General features: G+C 41.8%; 3 protein-coding genes, 1 long non-coding RNA gene and 1 pseudogene across 5 annotated transcripts; all 5 read right to left on the bottom strand.

Annotated features, from left to right (window-relative positions):
* Nucleotides 1-1,220: 1,220 nt before the first annotated feature.
* On the bottom strand, nt 1,221-4,032 carry LOC145737296 (uncharacterized; the record flags this gene model as incomplete). The annotated part of the gene is made up of 4 exons (XR_014180347.1): nt 1,221-1,955; nt 2,012-2,045; nt 3,704-3,764; nt 3,919-4,032. It is a non-coding gene; the product is annotated as an uncharacterized LOC145737296 (long non-coding RNA).
* LOC145737295 (uncharacterized) lies at nt 4,024-21,825 on the bottom strand (annotated as a pseudogene). Its single transcript, XR_014180346.1, has 13 exons — nt 19,818-21,825; nt 16,258-17,906; nt 15,800-16,178; nt 15,243-15,452; nt 14,833-15,127; nt 14,467-14,752; nt 14,205-14,339; nt 13,855-14,139; nt 13,634-13,750; nt 13,282-13,488; nt 11,977-12,096; nt 11,069-11,921; nt 4,024-8,508 (listed from the first exon to the last, which is right to left on the bottom strand). The product of XR_014180346.1 is annotated as an uncharacterized LOC145737295 (transcript).
* LOC145736935 (uncharacterized) lies at nt 12,237-13,535 on the bottom strand. The gene is made up of 2 exons (XM_081991483.1): nt 12,939-13,535; nt 12,237-12,727 (listed from the first exon to the last, which is right to left on the bottom strand). The coding sequence occupies exons 1-2, from the start codon at nt 13,264-13,266 to the stop codon at nt 12,252-12,254; spliced, it is 804 nt and encodes a 267-aa protein (XP_081847609.1). The 5' UTR covers nt 13,267-13,535; the 3' UTR covers nt 12,237-12,251.
* Nucleotides 18,267-18,935, bottom strand: LOC145736940 (uncharacterized). Its single transcript, XM_081991489.1, has one exon. The coding sequence runs from the start codon at nt 18,933-18,935 to the stop codon at nt 18,267-18,269; it is 669 nt and encodes a 222-aa protein (XP_081847615.1).
* Nucleotides 18,937-19,814, bottom strand: LOC145736933 (uncharacterized). Its single transcript, XM_081991480.1, has one exon. It carries the CDS (start codon nt 19,807-19,809, stop codon nt 18,937-18,939), a length of 873 nt encoding a protein of 290 aa, XP_081847606.1. The 5' UTR covers nt 19,810-19,814.
* Nucleotides 21,826-22,960: the final 1,135 nt, after the last annotated feature.

The following is a 22,960-nucleotide window of genomic DNA, read 5'->3' as shown; positions in this document are numbered from 1 at the left end:
CCTAAGTGTGATTGTATAATCAGGGTGTCATGTGATTTTCTCAAAAAAAAGCGCATACCAATAACACTTAACTGATTAACGTTTACATATTTAATTAGTATTTTGTGATTGAGTTTAATTATTAATTACTTTCAACGCTCGATTTGGCTCGTTTTTATTTTTTAGAAAGCTACGTTAATAAAGGAAAAATTAGGGAAAACTGCATGAAAAGTGCAGTGTATGAACGCAAAACGTCAATTGGACATCGCCAAGAAGTTTAATTTGACAGTTCAAACATGGCGACGCTTATGAATTTTCGTTTTATTTAATAATTTGTAAGTGGAAAACCTAAAAATGTCGTGTTTTTAGTCAACAATTGCTTTACGTGTTAGTATAGTAATAAAGTTTTAAAAGAAGATTGTGCCAAGACAATGATTGTGGTACCCCCCAAAGGAAGACACCCTCTCCCTATCCAATGTTCAAATTTTTTATTATTTAAGGTCAGTTCTAGTTAAACTGTACTCAATAATTAAACATTATTATAACCTATACATCAGGCCCTAGAAAATTCAAACAAAAGTTACTAAACCCCATCTTTTTGAAAGAGGTATTTCCCTCAAGCAATTCTCAATGTTCTGGGAGGTATTACTACCTAATTTACTTACTTAGAAAGTGCAAATTCTAATGTACGTTATGACCAATTCAACAAAGTGTACATTTAAGAAAACTTGTGATCAGGTTAGGTCCCTTTACTGATAAAACCAATTACTATGGTCTGGGTTGCATCTCGGTTATTAACACTCCAAATTTGTTCAAGTTTTCCTTACAAACTTAAAATGATTGATTGGTGGTTATTACCCAAGGACGGTAAACAGTACAGGAGTGCTTAATCCATAAGCGCAATCTTGCCGGTATCGGCTCGGGCCGGTGACGATTTTTTTTTTTGTCACCATGGGTCTCTCGCGTTCGCGCGATGTTTTGCGCGATGCGCGATTGCAGTCGATCATTCACGAATATGATCTCGTACATAGCATCTCGGGCGAATATTTAGCGTATGTGCACCCGAAGGCCCACTGTGACGTCAGAATTCATTCGCCGCGCCGGAAACAAATCGGCCACGATCGAGCAATCCTTGACTGTTTAATATCCTTGGTTATTACCAACCATTTGCTTGAAAAACATTGTACAACTTTTGTCAAGTAAACAGTTTTCTTTCTATAATGGTGAAATTAAACAACTCATTTATTATACTGAAAGCTTTTTTTTATTGAAGACGTTGAAATACGTTTCATACATACATAGAGATTAAATAGTTTTCTGTTGTTATAAATAATAATAATAATTTAATGGTTTTTTTTAGTGTAAAACAAGTGGTAAAAACCACTAAACCACTTGTCCAAATACACTGAAACCTTTTGTATTATAATAAAGCTAGTACACTTTACATACTGTATAATGCAAAGTATACATTATAGTAGTGTCCATTTTATACAAATAATAACTTTTAAATACATAATAATAATATTAGAAAAAATAACAGCTTTAACAGAAAACGCTTAAGCGATAAAAACATCAAATTTTTGGTTTGTATTTTACTACTAGATATTTTTTATTAAAATAAGTACTCTCTTTCCTAAATAGTTTTGACAGAAAAGGCGAGGTTGCCAGTTTTATTCCATATTCTAACTATTTTTAATAACCCTAAAATTACTTAAAAGCGATATACTCGTACAGCTGGCAACCTTGCCTTTGAAGCGTCAACCCTCTATACACATTTCGGACATTGTCTTAAGCTAATAAAACAAGCGTAGATAAGCATTTAACTGTCAGATTGATGAAAGCTCGGCCTAACTAGTAGGGCGGGGCCGTTGTCACTAGATCAAGTAGGGTCAGTCAATTATTGCTCGCTATCTCTCTCCAACTCTTTCAGTAGCTCCCTCATTTCGTCGGACAGTTGATGTTGGTCGGGGACTTTTCTTGCGAAAAAATGAAACATTACAACCTGGAAAGGTGCGGGGGGCAGGAAACATACTTTTCGGACCGGTCCTGGACTTCTTCGGTTTCGGCTGAAAAAAACCACAAAAAAAAAATTAGAATCGTCTGCCTGGAGTAGAAATAAAAACAAATAGAGAGTTCAGAAACAACATCTACGTCATGCCTTAATGTGTCATTTAGGCCCCTGATTTATCACCCTCCAGTTAACCACCGGTTAGTGATAATTCAATGACCGCAACAATAAAAAGTGTGGGTGAATAGTGAGAAAAAAAATGGGGGGAATTACTCATATCCATTTCGAAAAATTGCACAGTGTTGCCAGTGAGTTTTTTTTAGACAGACTCGTCTTATTCAGCTGACTGTCATAATATGACAGTTGGTTGTGTGACGCCGGTTTTAATATGTCAAATGAAATTAAGGTTAAAAAATTGGCAATGTTGCCTAAGACAGAGCGCAGTTAAATGTCAAGGATTTTTGAATGCTGAAAACGTTCCTAAAATTGCTAGAAGCCTCTACAAGCGTTCTAAACATGTCAGGCAGTGTTATTTTAATTACCAGAAGCCTTTAGAAACATTTTTAAAAGTGCCAGAAGCCTGTAAATCTTACTGGAAGCCTTGTAAAACGGTACCAGAGGCCTCTAGAGTCATTTAAGAGTGCCAAAAGCTTCTAATAGACCTGAAAACATTCCAGAAGCTGCCAGAGGGCTCTAGAAACATTTAAAAGTGCCCGAAGCTTCGAAATCCTACTGAAAGCCTTGTAAAAGCTACCAGAGGCCTCTAGAAATATTTAAGAGTGACAAAAGCCTCTAAGTGAGACCTAAAAACCTTCCAGAAGCTGCCAGAAGCCTCTAGAATAATTTTTAAACTGCCAGAAGCTTCTAAATAGTACTGAAAACCTTCCAGAAGCCTTCTAGAAACATTTTAAAAGTGCCCAAGAAGCCTCTAAAAGGCATTTAAGAGTAGGAACTAAAGCCTTGTAAAAGCTGCCAGAGGCCTCTAGAGTCATTTAAGAGTGGTAAAAGCCTCTAAATAGTCCTGAAAACCTTTCAGAAGCTGCCTCAGAGGCCTCTAGAAAATATTAAAAGTGTCAGAAGCTTCTAACTCCTACTGAAAGCCTTGTAAAAGCTGCCAGAGGCCTCTAGAGTCATTTAAGAGTGCCAGAAGCCTCTAAATAGTACTTAAACCCTTCCAGAAGTTGCCAGAGGCGTCTGACAACAAACTATAAAAAAAAATAAGCAAATTTTTGACAGATGACAGTTAACGAACGATTTTACGAAACAGAAGAATGACAGACGCAACTAACCTGTTTTTTGGTGTTTTTCGTGCATTATAATCAGTAAAAAGAGAAAGCAGTAATACTGGCAACACTGTTTGGACTAGAAGGATATACCACACTGAGAAAACAATCAATAGGGTGCGTCACCATTTTCCGTGTGAAAGACAGTGATGCAAACCCCCCGAACCACACACGTCACGTGGGTATACAAAAAACATATAAAGTAGCAACCGTAAGACAAAAAAAACAAAATGACGTTTATAATATGACAGTCTATCTACATATCGAGGCAAGTTAAAGCGCCAATCGTGTTCCCTTAGACTAACTTCCGTTTGGTCTTCCATGCTGATTTCGTAACGAAACGGTCTTCTACGTGTCACCGAGGCTAATCAAGATTCGCTAGTTTACTAACTCTGGCTGGTATTTTAGTGGAAAAATTGTTTAGAAAACTCACCCTTAGACGTGGAGGTTTCTTGCGGTTGCGATGGTTTGGCCACGTTTGCCAGTTTCCGCTGCTATAAATTGAAAAAAGTCGGTTGAAATTGTCACGTTTGGCAACGTTGCTGAGATTAGTAAAAACAACTGTCATGCAAACCGAAAAAAAAAAACTTACCCCCACTAACCCAATACAAAATGAAATGGTTGTACAAGCGGGATGAAAACAAACACTGCCAAGTCCTGGAGGACAAACCTCTTCTGCACCACCCTCTTCGTGTGCACCGTTACCGTGCTCGTCACCTCCTCACTCTCCTGCACATCCTCACCCTCACCGAACTGTTCCCATAAACTGTTTCAGTTGTTTGTCGCGTCCGGGCCTGTGAAGGTGATTTTACGTATTTCAGGTGGTAACTCCGTTCTACGGTGGATCACGTGAGAGTACTCCGGATCGTCTAGAGGTTCCAGAACCTCAGAAACGTACGGCTGATCCTCCACCTGTCCGGAGTAGTCTTCGTTGAACCAAACTCGTTTCACTGCAGTCTCCACGTCCACCATGGTGTCCGTGGACGAGACCATAGTGTTTGAACCTGTGGCGTGGGTGGTGGCTGAACTGGACGGATCCTCTCTGATGTCCTCTTTACCGGAGGAACTAAAGTCCTCCATGGAGTCAGTTTGGATGATGTTTGTTGCTTGATTTAGTTCTAGAGAGTCACTGGAAATCATTTTCTGAGCTTGGAACTCTATGGAGTCAGTGCTGGCTGTCATAACATCGCCTACGGGAAACGTCCAGGCTGTCAGCACTTGTCCCCTCCTCTCCTCACTCTTTTAGCAACTCCAGGGAGTCGGTGGAGGTAACCATAACGTCCTCACCCTCCTTCCACTGTACTTTAATGGTACTCCTTCACTGCTGGAGTGTCCAGTTCCAGTTCAGGCACTTTGGACACCTCCTCGTAAGAGTCCCCACGGTCCCAGTGACTCAGTCTTTTCATCTCCTTCAAGTCGATAAACTCTCCACGTTGGTTTGCAGCTTGTTAATAATGGCTCGTCATTTCAAACATTCTTTTTTCGTAGTCTTCATCGTCCGGTTTCAGAGATTTTTTTTTCAGTGGTGCAAACTTTCCGACCTCGGAGGCCTCATCAATTTGTCCTAACGCAGCCTCCTCCTCTTTTGCTTTCACCTCGATGGTGTGAGCCTGGATGCAGGCGTGCTCCAAACCTTCAACTCCTTTAACGAATTCGCGGAGATGTCGTCTTTCTGATGATTGAAGCGGGTTTTGGAGCTGCCACTGCTGGAGGAGTCTGACCCCTGGTGGAACCTTCTCATTTCCAACGACATGGCTTGCTCGAGCTTTTCAAACTCCTGCAAATGCTCATGGAGATGTCGTCTTGGTCACCAGACCTGGTGAAATACCTCCGGCCCGCTAAACGTCATACTCTGGTGTGCTGGAGTAGGAGTCTTTGACTGACTCTTTCTGGCTGCCGTAGCTGGAGGCAAAGTCGGTGATGTCTCTTCTTTGATGTCCTCTAAAGGACCGCGTTCAAATTCCATTTCGTAACCGTAACCAGCTGCTATCATAGCAGCTCGATCACCTTGAAACTGTTTCTCTATCCACTGTTTGTTGTTTTCTAGTTCCTTGTCGTACTCGTAGCCGTACTCCCTGGTGGAGACGCTTCCATCAGGACGCGGGGGACTGTCTTCGAACTCCAACTCCTCCAAACTGGTTGTACGACCGGTTAGGGGAGTTGGGGCAGAGGTGAGCAAGATACTTCTCCATGTCTGTCATCAATTTTTTCACTATTTTTGCTGTAGTGTCAATATTGACGCTTTTACCTTCAGTATCAAACTCCTGCGCCTCTTTGCCCACCTCCTCGATCACGACAAAGTCGTCTATAATGTCGGGTTTTTCAATCATTTCAAACGAGTCACTACTGTGCGATCGATCACCTTCTGGAGTGGTGTCAGTGACTGTAATGTCCGGGATAAATCCTGGACTAACCTCACTTCTACGACTCTCCAACTCTTTGCGTTGTTTCTCCTTTAACTCCAGTTCCAGCTTCTCCGCGTCCTCGTCCTCCATGGGGGACGATTTGTTTGACTTTATGAGCTGGGGAAATGTGAGCCACCATACTGAAAGCCGCCTCGGCCTCCCCCTCCTCAAAACTGGACTTTTCGCTTGAGGTGCTCGAGGTGGAGCGTTTGCGTTGCAAATCCAACGCCACGTCTTTAGTTTTCTGAGCAAACTCCTCCTCCAGCTCTTTTGCTGGTAAGGAGATGCTTTCGGTACGTCTGTGACCTTTCCGCTTTGGTTCTAAAGTTTCTGAGGTGATCTGAGTGCTGGCGCTGTGCACTCCATCCTCTTTCACTGAAGTCGTGGTTATGGTGACGTTATCAATGGGGAAATCTTCGTGCAGTGTTGACGTGGACACGTCACAACCTTCCAGCACTTCAATGACAGTTTTCTGGGAGGTGCTGGACATACTCAAGACACTACCTTCGTCAGTTAAAACTTTAGGTTCAGGCTGAAAAGTCATTTCAGCAGATCGTTTCATTTTTGTGACTCCCAACTCCTCCTGCTCGGATAACTCCAAGTCGCTCACTAAATCTGAGTCTTGACGTATCATCAGATCACTGCTTGAGGGAACCAGAGTCTCAGAACGGGACCCTTCTACGCTAGCCAAATTGCCGGAACTTTCACTGTCAAGACTGCTGATTGCAGTGTGGTAGTCGGTTGACGTGTTCTCCTGAGCCGTGTTATACTCAGAGGAAGCTGCTATGACCGCCTCGACATCAGAAGAACACGGCCTACTACGGCCACTGTCAAAGCTTTGATAGTGACTTTCTCCAGAACTGTTGCGGAAAGTCACCACTCTATCGGGTGATTTGAAAGAGTTTGAATCTGAACTTGAGGTGCGTTGCACTGTGGTGGTTGTGGCCATTTTCTCACTACTCAAATCTTTAATGATCACTTTAGTGGCCTTTACGTAGCCATCTTTTGACTGTTCCACCCGTTCAGATTTGTGCTCCTCCTGTTTCCTCACTTCCTCATACTTCTGCTCCACATTGGTGTGGGTTTCCTTCAGAACATCCTCACTGAACTCCTTCGAGTGACGGTGTGAGGTTGACTGGCCGCTGATCTGCGACTCGTCAGAGGATGAGGCAGTCAGTTTACTCACGCTAGAGTGTTTCGAGTCAATTTGTTCGCTTTCAATGAGTCGTTTTACTGTTGAGTCCCCTGTTATTAAGGTTGTGGTGGTTTGAACGGTTTCCTCACTGTCACTCTTGCTCAGAGCAACCTCGCTACCACTCGCCTCCACGTGGGTGACTAGTTAGCCTGCTCCTCAACCTCAGAAATCGTCTCGTCTTCCTCGAAGATGACGTTTTTATGTTCTGAGTGCGTTCGTTCAACCTCTACAAGGAGTTTGGTCTCTTTTTCTGTTGAGTCAATGAATTCAGTTTCTTGCAAACGTTCAGCCTCAAGTTGTCCAATTTGCTGTCTAGAGTGTTGGAGTAATCAGTCATTTCCCCTCCACTGTACCTCAAATCTTCATCAGTAATTTCCATGCTGGAGGCTTGAGTGTCATCTCTAGCTAACTCTCGTTGTCTTCTAGCTAAAACTGACTCGACCAGTTCCACTTCTCGTTGATCCAAACCGTTACTTTCAGCCAGTTTTTTAATGTAAGTGGACATTTCCGGATCAATCGGCTCGGAACGGTTCTGAAGCTCGTTTTCAATTTCCTGGATCAGCTGAGTGGCAATCTTTTTCGCTTCGTCAGGGTCAACTTTCATGTGCTCGAAAGTGTCTAAGATGATTTTTTCCATTTCTGAGTCTGAATGCACTTCTTCAGACACTTTTTCTTCAGGTTGCGTTTCAATGGCGGTTTCCCACAGTATGTGCTCTTCAACAGTTTGGGCGTTGTCAAACTTGTCACTCTCCTCACTAATGCGACGTTGCGTCCTGACAGTGTGACAGTAATTTCAGGGATTTCTTCCCCTTTCTCCGAACCTTCCGTCTCGCTTTTGTCCACCAGTTCCTTGGCAGCAAAAATCCGTTCCTCTTGCATTGTTGCCAGAGTTTTCGTTTCGGGCGTGCACTCCTCCTCGTTCCCCCAAACTGTTCCTCAATCATATCATCTCTGATTTTCTGCTCGTATTTCTCTTTCAACTGTTTTAAATTCCTGGACACTTCGTACAAATCTTCAGTGGGTAAGGAGGCTGAACGTTCGTAGATTGTTTTGCGTTGCGTGGCAATACACACGCTCATCTGTCTCTCTGATCTGTGGGACTCTGTCCTCGATTTCCGAGTCTGAAATGACGTTTCCACGTCTTCGCTGTCAGAAATGTAGCCGGTGTGCTCAATCTGTTGACTGCTACCCTTCTGGGCTTTGTCAGAATCCAAACTGTCATCTGTGCTCTCTAGTTTGGCCTTCCTTTCACTAGGTGGCGTGAACGAGGCTTGGTATTCGGTTTGGGGTTTGTTTTCCTAGGTTTGGGTACAGGTGGAACAATTTCGTGCACCGAGCTTCGTTTTTTGCTCACAATTTGACTGTCCTGACTGGACACTTCGTGCAAACTCATACGTTTGCGTGCCGTCTCTTTAGTGACGTTTTCCCAGAATTTTTTCCGGTCCGAATAAGTGGCGAAATCGTCCTCGTCGTCCAGCAAATCGTCCCGTACCGGGGACACGATTTTGTCAATTTTCGGTGAAGTATTCGCTAAATCTAACGGAATGTCCGGTTTACTGGTTCGTGGTTTTGGTTGCGGTGGGGATGATTCGGTTGTTAGTGGTAACGGCTCAGCAGGGGTTAGTCCGCAGCTAATTTCTAAAAAGACAGTTAGTATTTGTTAAATGTTAGTGGGAATTCTCACAACCTAACCTAACTAGTTACGAATCAATGAGCCAGACAAAGATAAAAATACGGAAAACTCTTCATCTTTATCCAACTCGTTCGAGTAAGGGTAATTCACTGATTAGTTTGTTTAATAACCGATTGCTTTGACTGTCACATTCAAATACTTAATCGACCGTAAGTTACCTCTACAACAGTGGTACATTCACCATCTGTCAAGAAAGCCACATTTTAGTTAAAAACGCTCAAGTTACCCCTGCAACAGTGGCACATTCACCATCTGTCAAGAAAGCGTTTTTAACTGAAATGTGCAGTTAAAAACGCTCAACTAAAAAAAAAAATGCCCATATAATTAGTCTTGACAGTGTTTTAACCGGGTTAGTTTAATAATTATTAAAAAGTTCAGAAATCTTGCTCGTTTTAACGCTCTGCGCACAGAGCAGAGTAACGTCACATTTAAAGGGTCTAAAAACTATTATTGTATTAGATGCATTCACCATTAGTCAAGAATTATCTTTCTGCAAAATCAAAAAAATTCCAAAAGAAAAAAATAGTTTGGACACCCGGTAGATAATAAAGGATAACGAACTGTACAGGGTGTCCCTGATTATCACAATTACATAATTTATAGCCGAAACCATTGTCAAACTACGTCACATTCACTCTAGCTCTGTGCTATGTATAAGGCGCATCCACCATTAGTCAACAATACTGTTGCAGCAGGTAACTTACACAAACTAAATGAATCCCCCAATGTATATGAAGCGGGGCAAAACTTACCGTACCTGTGTGAGTGGGATGAATCTGACACACAACATCGACATGTGATTTCTAAAGAAAGTACCAAAACCAAAAAAAAAAACAGAAAAAGCCAAGAGATTGCCGGTGCACAAATCAACAAAGTCGCATGCTGTCAAACGTCAAAAAAACAAAAACGGGCCCCGTCAATTATTCGGGTTTATTTTTGAATAATCAGCGCATCCTAAAGTGCCTAGGAGGTATTTTTTTTTGGTTTACCTAGGTTGGGTGGTCTGTTTAGTTTGGTGTTGTTGTTATATCGTCCGATATGACAATGTCGGGGACCTTGTCCCAGTCCTCGTCCAGTACTGAGCCAGTGTCGTGCAAACTGACGCTCATATTATCGGTGGAACTGAACGGACTGGATTTTTCCAGCCACTGGTTCACGGCCGCCGTGATATTTCTAGGCGGCAGCCTGTCCAGACTCTGGGACATTACGTCACTGGTTAAACTAGATTCATTGCTGTTGCCCAAAAACCGTTCCGGTGTCATTCTGATTATAGTGTCGTACAGTGATGCAGTCGAGGACGATTTAATGTCTGGCAAACTGCCTCTGTCATCTTCAACCAGCAATTTGCTGGTCTTGTAGAAGCCCATTTCGGACTTGGCCCGTTTCTGTTGCTTCTTTTCTTCAGTTTCGGTGAACCTGCCGGGCTCTTCATTATCGGTATTACGTCCACTTCCATTCCGCTCGGGTTCAGTAACTTATCTTTATTTAGATTGACAGGGCCCATGTAAATAATGTCACCTACAGGGAGGAAGGAGTAATCAGTAAGGGACGGCCCCTCCCCAAATGCGCATGCTTCTATTAATCATTTTTTTTTTTTGTAAGTGAGGCTTGATTATGCTCTGGCTGGTATGCGTGTGATAAGATGAATTAGTGAGACAAGAGTAGGTAAAAGCGATTAACATTCACTTGTGTGTGATGGATTGAATGGTTTTTTCCGATTTTGTCACTCAATTTAAATGCATCCTCAGAACTCTACGTGTGCAGCATTTGCGTCCAATAAACTGTCAGCTTTTTAATATTTCGGATTAAAACTGTTAAACCGTCCGTCATTCGTTTAATTGGCCAAGTCACACGGACGGTTCGACGGTTCTAATCCTAAATATTAAAAATCCAACAATGTTCAGCAACTAAAAAGCTTAAAACTGCTCTTTTTCACCAATTACTGTGCTGAAATTTACACAAATGCCGCACAGTGACCAACCTTACATAAAAAGATAAATTTACGGTTTAAAAAATATAAATTGTTTCTAAATAAGGTTATTTTTGCATACCATACCGTTAGCCAACTGCCACTGTCTTAATTATTAAAACTTTAGTGAATCACAAAGTTAAAGTTAGTAAACCAGGTAATGTTGTGAATGTGACAGTTTATTTTGATAATCAACGATTTAGAGAGTTAGAGAGAGACAACCATCCCAAATCAATAGGACGGACAAAGATGAAAATAACATTGCGGCATCTGTCAGTTAATGAAAGTCGAAAAAGTAGGCCGTGATGTGCAGCATCCCGTTTCAATGACTTTTAATAGAGTAGGACACAACTACACTAAACTTTGTAAATGTCACATGACCACTTTAGGAGAAAATCTAATGGAGATCACGTGACTGAGTGAATTGTGGTTTGCTCTCTGTTCCTAAAAATTAAAGATTCTGAGGATGCAAATAAATGTTGCCACAAAAAAAAAAAAAACCTGATTTTCCGGGATGATAATAATTTATGGTCTACCTTTAGGAAGTTCTAACGCCTCCAATTGACTGTCCGGCGTCTTGGACCAATCCTCACTCTTTGAAAACGTGTTCTCGTCCCATAAGTGACTGTACTCTTTTTGGAAGTCGGACACTTCCTCCAGGCTGATTTGGGACACTAATTTTTGAAATTCCGACTCGCGTTTCTCCTCCACGTCGGGCGTGGAGAGGTCTTTCGCTTTGGCGGCCTGAGCCTCCTCCTCCAGCAGTTCCGAGGCCATTCTCTCGAATTTCCTCTCCACTCTTTTGAGTTTTTTCTCCTCCCCCAGGGAGGTTAGCGCAATGTCCAAGTCGCGTTGCATTTGTTCGATCAGTTTAACATCCGGTTCTACCACTTTAACCGTCACCTCTTTCACCACCTTCACCACTTTGGTGGGTTTGGTGGCCTCCTCCAAGTCCCTACTCAGATCACTCAACAAATTGTCCACGTCGTCCTCGGTTAAACTGTCCAGAACGTTGGACTTGGTGCTGTCACTGCGTTCCACTATTTTGTTGGACCGATCATCGTCCTCACTTTCAATGTGGAATAAGGGTGGTTTCTTCTTCACTTCGTCAGGTTCGGTCACTGTGTACCCGGTGGAGTCCCCCAGATCGTACTGGGACAAATTTCTGACCTCCACCACGTCAGGACGATCACCTTTTGGATACTCTGTGACTCGACTCTTCGAGGTGATGTCACGAAGGTGGAATACTCTTGAGGTAAATTGGACAAGTCGATATTAGCTTCGGAGATGCTGCTTCTAGTGTCTTTCTGGATTTGTCCTCCGTGGTCACTGACAGTCCTGGGGATTTGCCCCATGGTTGGGAAATCCCACTCTCCACTTCCAGGAACTCTGCAGTACGTTGCTAATCTCCCCAGGTGTAACCGACTACCTGAATAGTGATAACCAGGATCTAGAAGTAGAGAATCATTTCCTGGGAGTGCTTCAGCAGATTCAGACAATTTCTTCTTTTTCTCTAAAGAAGAATCAGCAGTTTTCTGCACTTCTTCAATCACAGCTGTTTTTGCTGAATTATCCAACACTCTTCCAATTACTTTGATCTGATCTTCAGTTGTATCTTCAAACTTCTTTTAATATCTTCTCCAATTACTTTCTCTTCATCCTGAGTTTTCCCTGTTATCATCTCCCCAGTTTGCCTAAAAAAACCTCCACTCTTCTTCTTCACCTCTTTTGCTTCATCTTCAATTGCCTGGTCAACTTTTGCACCAGCCTTTTGTAAATTTTCTTCATGGAATGAAACTTGTTTTTTAGTTTCATCCAAACCTTTCTGCACTTTTCCCCCAGTCTTCTTTTGACATCTTTAGCTTCATCTTCAATATCATCAATTGCTTCTTTTACTGTATCTTCAGTTTCTTCCTTTGCTAATTTAGCAGTATGTTTAATGTCACTTTTAGTATCTTCAATTAAATCTTCGACACCTTCCACTGTTTCTTTAGTAGATTTTTCAATATCTATAGTTTTACCAGTTATTTTTTCACCCAGTTTACCCAGAAATCCTCCAGTCTTCTTTTTGACATCTTTAGCTTCATCTTCAATGTCATCAATTGCTTCTTTTACTACATCTTCAGTTTCTTCCTTTGCTGATTTAACAGTAACTTTAATGTCACCTTTAGCATCATCAATTCGGTCTTCGACACCTTCTATGCTTCTTTTGTAGATTTTTCAATATCTTTAGTTTTACCATTTTGTCACCCAGTTTACCCAGAAATCCCCCAGTCTTCTTTTTGACATCTTTAGCTTCATCTTCAATATCATCAATCGCTTCTTTACTGTATCTTCAGTTTCTTCCTTTGCTGATTTAGCAGTATGTTATATCACTTTTAGTATCTTCAATTAAATCTTCGACACCTTCCACTGTTTCTTTAGTAGATTTTTCAATATCTTTAGTTTTACTAGTTATTTTGTCACCCAGTTTACCCAGATATCCCCTAGTCTTCTTTTTGACATCTTTAGCTTCATCTTCAATATCATCAATTGCTTCTTTTACTGCATCTTCAGTTTTTTCCTTCGTTGATTCGGTAGTACTTTTAGTATCTTCAATTAGATCTTCTACACCATGAGCAACGTCTTCTACTGCTTCTTTAGTAGATTTCTCCGTTTCTTTGGTTTTACCAGTTATTTTGTCGCCCAGTTTGCTCAGAAATCCCCCAGTTCTTTTTGACATCTTTTGCTTCATCTTTAACTTCTTTACCAGATTTTTCAATCTTCTCTACAGCTTTGGTTAGCAGTTCTTCTGTTTTTCTCTCAGTGGCTGAAGAAACTTGTTGTAGGTCTTCTTGGACAGTTTTAAGCGATTCAGAAGTTTCCTTCTTCACTTTCTCCTCACCATCTTCAATCAATCTCTCAGATTCAGCTTTTGCTGTCCGAGCAGCATCTACAGCATCTTCGTGTGTTTCTTCTACTTTTTGACTCACTCCATTGAAAAATTTTTCAATCTCTTCTTGCCATCTTCAGCTTCTTCTTTAACATCTTCAACTGCCCGGTCAATCTTCCTAGAAGCTTCGCTAGCAGCCACTTCTAGATCTTTGTTTTTTCCTCAAGACTTTCCTGTATAGTTGCAGTTTCTTCTTTTAGTTCTTCAGCAGTTTTTGCAAGATCTTCACCAGTCTGTTTAACGCTATCTTTAGCTTCTTCAATTAATCCACCGGATTTAGCTTTGCCTGTTATTTTATCTCCCAGTTTGCTCAAAATCCCCCAGTCTTCTTTTTGACATCTTTTGCTTCTTCAACGGCTTTGTCAGCAGCAGCTTGAAGGTCTTCCTTACTTTCTTCAATGGCATCATCCAATGACTTTTGTATATTTGATGCCTCTTTTTTAAGATTTTCCTTTGCTGTTTCTTCAGCAGCTCTTTCAATATCTTCGGTTTGCTTTATAGCGTCTTTTTTAAACTTTTCTGTTTCTTCCTTTATCGTTTTAGAAACATCTTTAGCTTCATTTTTAATGTCACCTTTTGCATCTTCGATTAAGTCGACGGTTTTAGAGTTAACATCTTCTACTGCTTCTTTAGAAGATTTTTCCATTTCTTTAGTTTTACCAGTAATTTTGCCGCCTAGTTTGCTCAAAAAACCTTTTGTCTTCTTCTTAGCTTCTTTAGCTTCATTTGATGTCTTCAACAGCTTTGCTTCCAGACATCTTCAGTCTTCTTCTTCTTCTGAATGACTGTAGTAATTGATTTTTTAGCTTCATCCAGGTCTTCTTTTATTTCCTCACCGGTTTTGGTCACACCTTCAAGTTTCTTTTTGCTTCTTCCTGTAATCTTCAGAAACCTTCTGAACGTTTGTAGTAGCTTCTGCAACTGCTTCTTTAGCTTTGCCACCAAATTTAGTCAAAAATCTCCAGTCTTCTTCTTCACATCTGTAGCTTCATCTTCAATTGCCTTTTGAGTTTTTCAACACTTTGACTTGCAACAGCTTTAAGATCTTCTTTCCATCTTCAACTGCTTTAAATGCATCATCCAGTGATTTTGCTGCTTCCTCAGCAATATCTTTGGTATCTTTCTTAACCTTTTCCGTTTCTTCCTTTACTTCTTCACTTTGTTGCTTAATGTCACTTTTAGCATCTTCAATCAGGTCAACGGTTTTGGATTTAACATCTTCCACTGCTTCTTTAGAAGATTTTCCTGTTATTTTGCCTCCCAGCTTACTCAAGAAACTTTTTGATTTCTTTTTAGCTTCATCTTTAATATCTTTTCTTTCTGAATTTCTGTAGCTTCTTGGAGAGTTATAGATGCTTCTTCTTTCACTCTTTCCCCGGTTTTCTTCACATCTTCAACCAAGTCACTGGATTTAGCTTGGACATCATCAATTTCTTCTTTAGTTGCCTGAACGGCGTCTTTAGCAAAATCATGTGTTGCGTTGGCTTTTTCAGTTAAACATTCTTCAACATTTTGAGTTTCTTTTACAGCTTCTTCCTTTAAATCTTCAGCGGTTTTGTGAAGATCTTCAGAGGCTTTATTGATGTCTGCAGTAGCTTCTTTAGCTTTGCCCGTTATTTTATCCCGAGTTTGGTCAAAAATCCTCCGGTCTTCTTTTTGACATCTGTAGCTTCATCTTCAGTTTTTTCCACACTTTGATTTGCCACAGCTTTAAGATCTTCTTTTCTATCTTCAATTGTTTTAGATGTATCATCCAGTGACTTTGCCGCTTGTTTTACGATGACATTTCCAACTTTTCCGTTTCTTCCTTTACATCTTTACTTTGTTGCTTAATGTCACTTTTAGCATCTTCAATCAGGTCAACGGTTTTGGTTTTAACGTCTTCCACTGCTTCTTTAGAAGATTTGCCTGTTATTTTGCCTCCCAGCTTGCTCAAGAAACTTTTCGACTTTCTTTTAGCTTCATCTTTGGTGTCTTGATTTCTTGAGCTTCATCCAAGTCTTCTTAACCTTCTGTCACTAATTAAATCTTCACTACATCCACCACGTCTCTCTCCACAGATTAGCTTTTCCCGTTATTTGTCCCCCAGTTTGGTGAAGAAACTAGAGGATTTCTTTTAGGGTCATCGAGATCTTCCGTTACTAATGTGGCGGGACCACTTGATCGTCAACCACCAGTTTGACTTTGTCTGGATCTTCGGGAATTTCTTCAGTTTGACCAGTTCCAGTTTAGTGTCAAAACTCTGCAAAATGTCATCGACAAAACTGAAGAACTAGACACAGGATGGAGACCTTCTTGGTCAAGATCTTCCAGTTTCTGGTAGGTTTGGAGTCACTTTCGTGGGGTTTGTCCTTTTTGTGCTCTTGAAGATTTCTTGGTCAGCTTGGGGCTGTCGCGTTCTGCTGAAAATACTGAACAGTCCCGATTTGGTGGCTCTTCCAGTTCTTCATCTAGATCAGTCACCAGGACTGGTTTGACGTCGTAGTGGTACACTTCGGTGGTGAGAAAGTTTGTGGTGTCCTGTAATGTCTTCAAAGTGTCAGAGCTGTATGGCTTGAAGAAAGTGACACTTTTATGATGATGGTTCTCTTTGTCTTCATCGTTTTCTTCCGGTTTGAAGATTGTCTTCACGTCTGAGTGGTTGGCCAATTCTTGTTGTAGAAAGTTGTCAGTTTTAGTAGTGGGTGGAGCCGTGTAGATGTCTCTAGTGATGACTGAAGGAAGATTTCGTAGATAACCTCAGTTTCAGTGACAGTTTCTGTTTCACTGGTTACAGGGATCTGCCGATCAATTATCGGGTTTCCACCGAGAAGTTTTCTCTTACGAATGGTTTTGAAGTGTCCCTGTCCAGTGCGTCTGCGTCCGCTTTAGCCTGCTGGATCTTCTTTTTAATATCTTCATCCAGTTCCTGGACATCTTTCAAAACGTTCGGGTTTACCACGTAAATCTCCTTGGTGACGCTCACTATTTCTCCCCACCAGCCTCTCTAGTCACTGTGGTGACTTTAGTTCCTTTTACGTCATCTTTCCAGCAGCTCTCTCTTTCTTCGGCGCTGTCCAACACTTCTTCAGCTGGTTTAGTCTTCTTTGAAACATCTTCAAAGGGACCACCAGGTTGGTCAGTCACGTTCTGACAACGGTCGATTTCTCCTTCTAGGAAATCTTTGCTGTCCTTCTTTTTCCCTTTCTTAGGTTTCTCCTCTTTTTCTTGGGATTTACGCTTGCCGAAGATACCAAACACCTTTTTCTTCTGCGGTTTTTCTTCTTCTTCAGGTTCCGCCACCACACGAACGTCACGGTATTTGGCTTTTCCCTCAAAAATTCACTGGTAGAAACCATGTCGTGCAAGGTTGCTTCGGAAAGTTTTGGAGGGGCAGGATCATCATCAGGTCTCTTCTTCTTCTTGAAGATCTTGAACAGTCCCTTGCTTTTACGTTCTGGAGACTGCTTCTCACGTTCTTCCGAAGATTGTCTGATTTGAGGGCGGACGTCGTGGTATTCAGCCACTTCAGTTTTCAGGAAGTTGTCACTGTTCAGCATGTCTGCCAAAGCTTCTTCAGAGAGTTTGAAGACTTTTTTATGCTCTTTCTTCTTTTCTTCTTGAAGCCTAGTGTCTGCTTCTCGTACATCTTCAACCACCAGAATTTCTTTAACTATCGCTTGTTCTTCACTTTTGCTTTCCTTTACAGGTTTGACGTCATGGTAGATGTCAACTTCTTGCTTCAAAAAGTCATTGGAGCTCTTCATTTCGTTTAAAGTTTGTTCTGACAGAACTGTCTTCTTCTTTTTCTTTTCTGGAGTTTTGAACAGACCGAACAGGCTTTTGTGCGTCTTCTCTTTCTGGAGATCTTCAGAAATAACGGGAGATTGAACTACAGGTCTGACGTCATGGAAGACTTCAATCTCTTTCTTCAAAAAGTTGTCGGATTGCTTCATTTGTGTCACAACCTGTTCCGACAACGCTGGTTTGGTGATTTCTCTTTCCACGCTCTTCTCTTTCTTCTCTGGCGATTTGAAGATGCCAAACAGTCCTTTAGACTCTTTTTTGGGAAGATCTTCAACAGGGATTGAAGATTGTATTAACGGTCGCACGTCATGGAAGATTTCAAGCTCTTTCTTCAAAAAATCGTCAGATTGCTTCATTTCCACCAGAACTTGTTCTGACAACACTGGTTTGGCAATTTCCCTTTCAAGGCTCTTCTCTTTCTTCTTTTCTGGTGATCTGAAGATGCCAAATAAACCTTTAGAATCCTTGTGGATCTTCTCTTTAGGAATGTTTTCGGAAATTACTGATGACTGAATTACTGGTCGAACGTCATGGAACACTTCCACTTCTTTCTTCAAAAAGCTGTCAGACTGCTTCATTTCAACCAAAACTTGCTCAGACAGCACTGGCTTGACAGTTTCTCGTTCAATGCTCTTTTCCTTCTCTTTTCTGGGGATTTAAACAGACCGAACAGTCCTTTGGACTCTTTCTGGATCTTCTCTTTATGAAGATCTTCGGCAGGGACTGGGGTTAAGATTACTGGTCTGACGTCATGGAAGACTTCAACTTCCTTTTTCAAAAAGTTGTCAGATTGCTTCATTTCAAGCAAAACTTGTTCTGACAGCACTGGTTTGACAATTTCACGTTCAAGGCTCTTCTCTTTCTTTTTTCTGGGGATTTAAACAGACCAAACAGTCCTTTGGGCTCCTTGTGTATCTTCTCTTTGTGAAGATCTTCAGCAGGGACAGGAGATTGAACTATCGGCCTAACATCATGAAAGAGCTCAACCTCTTTCTTCAAAAAGTTGTCAGATTGCTTCATTTCAACCAAAACCTGCTCTGACAACACTGGTTGAACAGTTTCCCGTTCAATGCTCTTCTCTTTCTTCTTTTCTGGTGATTTAAACAGACCAAATAGTCCTTTGGTCTCTTTTGTATCTTTTCCTTATCGATATCTTCAGAAATTACTGGAGATTTAACGACTGGTCTGACATCATGGAAGACTTCCACTTCCTTCTTCAAAAAGTTGTCAGACTGCTTCATTTCAACCAAAACCTGCTCTGACAACACTGGTTTTACAGTTTCCCTTTCTACGCTCTTCTCTTTTTTCTTTTCTGGGGATTTGAAGATTCCAAACAAACTTTTAGACTCCTTTTGGGTCTTCTCTTTGTGAAGAGCTTCAGCAGGGACTGGGGATAAAATTACAGGCCTGACGTCGTGGAACACCTCAACCTCTTTCTTCAAAAAGTTGTCAGACTGCTTCATTTCTTCCAGAACTTGCTCTGACAACACTGGTTTGACAGTCTCTCTCTCAATACTCTTCTCTTTCTTCTTTTCTGGTGATTTAAACAAGCTAAAGAGTCCTTTGGACTCTTTCTGAATCTTCTCTTTATGAAGATTTTCCGTAGAGACTGGAGATTTAATGACTGGTCTGACGTCATGGAAGACTTCCACTTCCTTCTTCAAAAAGTTGTCAGACTGCTTCATTTCAACCAAAACCTGCTCTGACAACACTGGTTTTACAGTTTCCCTTTCCACGCTTTCTCTTTTTTCTTTTCTGGGGATTTGAAGATTCCAAACAAACTTTTAGACTCCTTCTGGGTCTTCTCTTTGTAAAGATCTTCGGTAACAATTGGGAGACTATTACTGGTCGAACATCATGGAAAACCTCAATCTCTTTCTTCAAAAAGTTGTCAGACTGCTTCATTTCAACCAAAACCTGCTCTGACAATACTGGTTTGATAGTTTCCCGTTCAATGCTCTTCTCTTTCTTCTTTTCTGGAGATTTAAACAGGCTGAACAGTCCTTTGGATTCCTTCTCTTTATGAAGCTCTTCGGCAGGGACTGGGGTTAAGATTATAGGCCTGACGTCATGAAAGACTTCAACCTCTTTCTTCAAAAAGTTGTCAGACTGCTTCATTTCCACCAGAACTTGTTCTGATAACACTGGTTTGACCATCTCCCTTTCTATACTCTTCTCTTTCTTCTTTTCTGGTGATTTGAAGATTCCAAACAGTCCTTTAGACTCTTTGTGAATTTTTTCTTTGTGAAGTTCTTCAGCAGGGACTGGGGATAAACTTGCAGGCCTAACGTCATGGAAAAGTTCAACTTCCTTCTTCAAAAAGTCCCCAGACTGCTTCATCTCAGCTACAACTTGATCTGACAACACTGGTTTGACAATCTCCCTTTCAATACTCTTCTCTTTCTTCTTTTCTGGTGATTTAAACAGACCAAACAGACCTTTAGACTCTTTGTGTGTCTTCTCTTTGCGAAGATCTTCAGACACGGGGGATTGAATTACTGGCCTAACGTCATGGAAAAGTTCAACTTCCTTCTTCAAAAAGTCCCCAGACTGCTTCATCTCAGCTACAACCTGCTCTGACAAGACTGGTTTGACAATTTCCCTGTCGACGCTCTTCTCTTTTTCTTGGGTGATTTGAAAATACCAAACAGTCCTTTAGACTCTTTCTGGATCTTTTCTTTGTGTTCTTCAGCCGTTGGTTGAATTACTGGTCGAACATCGTGGAACACTTCAACTTCCTTCGTCAGAAAATCATTCGATTGCTTCATTTCCTTCAACACTTGCTCGGATACGACTGGTTTGATGTCCGTTTCGATGCTCTTCTCTCTCTTCTTCAGTATGCCAACCAGTTTTTTCTCCTTCTTCGACAAATCATCGTCTAGTTGGGTTTGCTTCTTGGTCAGTTCCTTCTTCACCTCTTCAACAGGTTTAACATCGTGGTAGTTGGTTATTTCAGTTTTAAGAAAGTCCTGGCTGTGGTTCATGTTGTAGATGACTTCATCAGAGAGCACCGGTTTCACCAGGACCTTCTTAGGTGATTGAAAGGTTATTTCAGTTTCTGTGATGGTCTCCCTCTCCTTGGACACTGGAATTACCTTGTCAGTGATGATGGTTTGGACTGAGAAGCTTTCCCTAATGAAGGGTTTTGATTGGTCTGACTTAGAAGCATCAGATTGGGCTTTAAGGATTTTGCTTCTTAAATCCTCATCAAGATCTTCCATGTGCTTGGGATCTACCACGTACATCTCCTTCTTCACTGATACAAGTTTGTTGTCACCTTCCTGGGTTACTGTGGTGATTTTGCGACCTTGCAGGTCTTCAGTTATTGTGGTTTCCCTGGTTTCTGCCACATCAACTGGTTTGGTTGGAGTGGCAGCACCATCCTGGTATTTGTTGATTTCGTAGTTTAAAAAGTGTTCAGTGGCCTGGATTTGCATGGAAACCTCCTCGGACAGCGCCACCTTTTTGGGTTTTTTGAACAATCCTAGGAAACCTTCACGGTCCCGACTCTTTGACCTACTCTTGGATCTGCTCTTCGATCTAGTTTCCTTGAATCTGGACCGTCTGGAGTGGTGCGCCTTCTCGGGAGAGCCATTGACCTTCTCCAGCTCGGTTTCGGATTGTTTTTTGAAGATCTGCGCGAACAAACCTTTCTTCTGGTCTTCCTTGGACTCTTCGCTGTCCTGCTTCTCCATCACATCATCATCCAGGCTTTTGGACAGTTTACCAAACTGATTTCTTCTTGTTTCAGGCACTGAAACTAAATGGTCTGGTGGTTGGCTGACTGCCGCAACATCCGTAGATCTTGGTGGTCTTTGTGGTGGTTCCTCCAGTTGGACCAAAGGTTTCACTATGTGTTCCTCAGCTAAAATGGGAGATTTCTCCAGGAGTTGCTTCTCAATCTGGTCGAGGGTTTCGTCAATGTTTAGAGTGAAGATTTCCCGGGATTTTTTGGGGGATTCCTTCCTGGTTGGGTCAATCACTATGGTGAACTCATCTTCTTCGACTGCTGCAGGAGTGAAGGTTTTTGTCACCATGACAGTTTGGGTTTGCGCATTTTAGGGGTTTTTGGTATGTTTTCCAAGGATTGGGATATTTGTTCTTCTTTCGGGGACTTGGAGGGAACAACCTCAGGTTCGTCACCATCCGCCTCCATGTACGGTAGATCATCGTATTTGCGTCCCAGTGATGGTGTTGGTAATTTGGGTTTTCTTGGAGGTCTTTGAGGTGGTTCTTCAGGTTTTTTAGGTTCCTCTTTTCTTTTTGGGGTTTTCTCCGACTCGGAGTCGGAAAGGTCCTGGGACCGGCTGATGAACCCTTTTAACGTTCCGAAGAAGCCTTTTTTGGGTTTCTCCTTGGAGGTGACCGGTTCCGGTTTGATTTCGTAATGGCGTTCTGTATGCGGATGATACGGTTCGGAACGCGACTCGGACATTATAAATTGTTCGGTTTGTCGTAAAATCGGTTTTAAGTTGTAATTGGCTGGCCCTACGTCTATTAGCGACATATCTTCGTTACTAGCTAAATACTGTGCGGTCGCAGTCGTTTTTCCTGCAAGAACATGCAAAGTCGAACAAGCCAAAAAATCTACTCAAAACAACCTAAAAAATCGAGTACACTCATCAACAAAAAACGATATTCTTACTGCGGAGGTTAATGCACACGTGTTAGTTCAAATCGCATGCTTAACAGCTCAAGTAGGGCTGGGCACAGTCCATCGATCAAAAGTATACGAAACGTTGTTCACACGCCATCTGGCGGCCCAACTATGAAATTGAACGTTGACATTTCAACGTCAAGAAAGTTGCTGAATTTTGGTCCGCCATTTTGGTAAAACTTGATGACCAATAAGAGAGCAATATATTTACAAAACAATGCTCTAGACAAGGATGAACTTTGAGTCGTCAAAAACGGATTTGACAGTTGATCACGTGACCGTCTGATTGTGATATCTTGTGACTGACAGTTTAAGAGTTCCAAGTAATTTTAGTCAATTTGGCAACAACAACAATTGATTTTACACGGTTTGGCAACATTGCTACGACTGTACTCCTGTCAAAAATACTTTCGTTTAACTAGTGCCCAGCCCCCAGTTGCCAGCTTTACCTTGATTGGTTAAGCAATCTTCTGTCAGGGGCAACCAATCGCAATAGGCGGTGGTGGGACGGATCAGGGTGGGGGATGGGGGGTAGGCGGGGTAAAAAGGGGGATTGGCGTACAAATCATTGTAGTCCAGCTCAGGGGCATTTTTTTGTTGCTGGTGGCGACCAACTCTTTCCTGCCTTCTGGGGTTTTGTTGACAAACAGCCTGGGGAGGGTGAAGGAGGGTTCCTCTTTGTGCAGGAGGAAATGCTCACTTTACTCCCCAATTTGTGCAATTTTGCGCCCAATTTGGACTTTTCTTTGGGATGTACAAAGTCTCTGACAGAACGGATTTACGTTTTCCCTGCTCTATCCACAGTTTCACCATTAATTTCACTTCGGCCTTACCAGATTCTCGGCGAGGTCGTAGGTGCCCTCGTCAGGACTGTCAGAGCTGGAGGAGTCTTCAGACCAACAAAGGCTCCAAAAATCACTTGGTGCAGTTTCTTCGTCTTCTTCAAGGACCACACTCAAGTTGCGGTAAGTTCCCTCCCACCAAACATCTTCGCCGTCGTGCAATGATAGTCAAAATTGTTGACACTCTGAGTGTCAATCGGTTCGTAGTCGT

The sequence above is a fragment of the Ips typographus genome, linkage group LG13 (genome assembly GCF_016097725.1).
Source record: "Ips typographus isolate SLU linkage group LG13, UJ_Ityp_2.0, whole genome shotgun sequence".
In the NCBI taxonomy this organism is placed as follows: Eukaryota; Metazoa; Arthropoda; class Insecta; order Coleoptera; family Curculionidae; genus Ips; species Ips typographus.
This window is presented reverse-complemented; position numbering and strand designations above follow the sequence as displayed.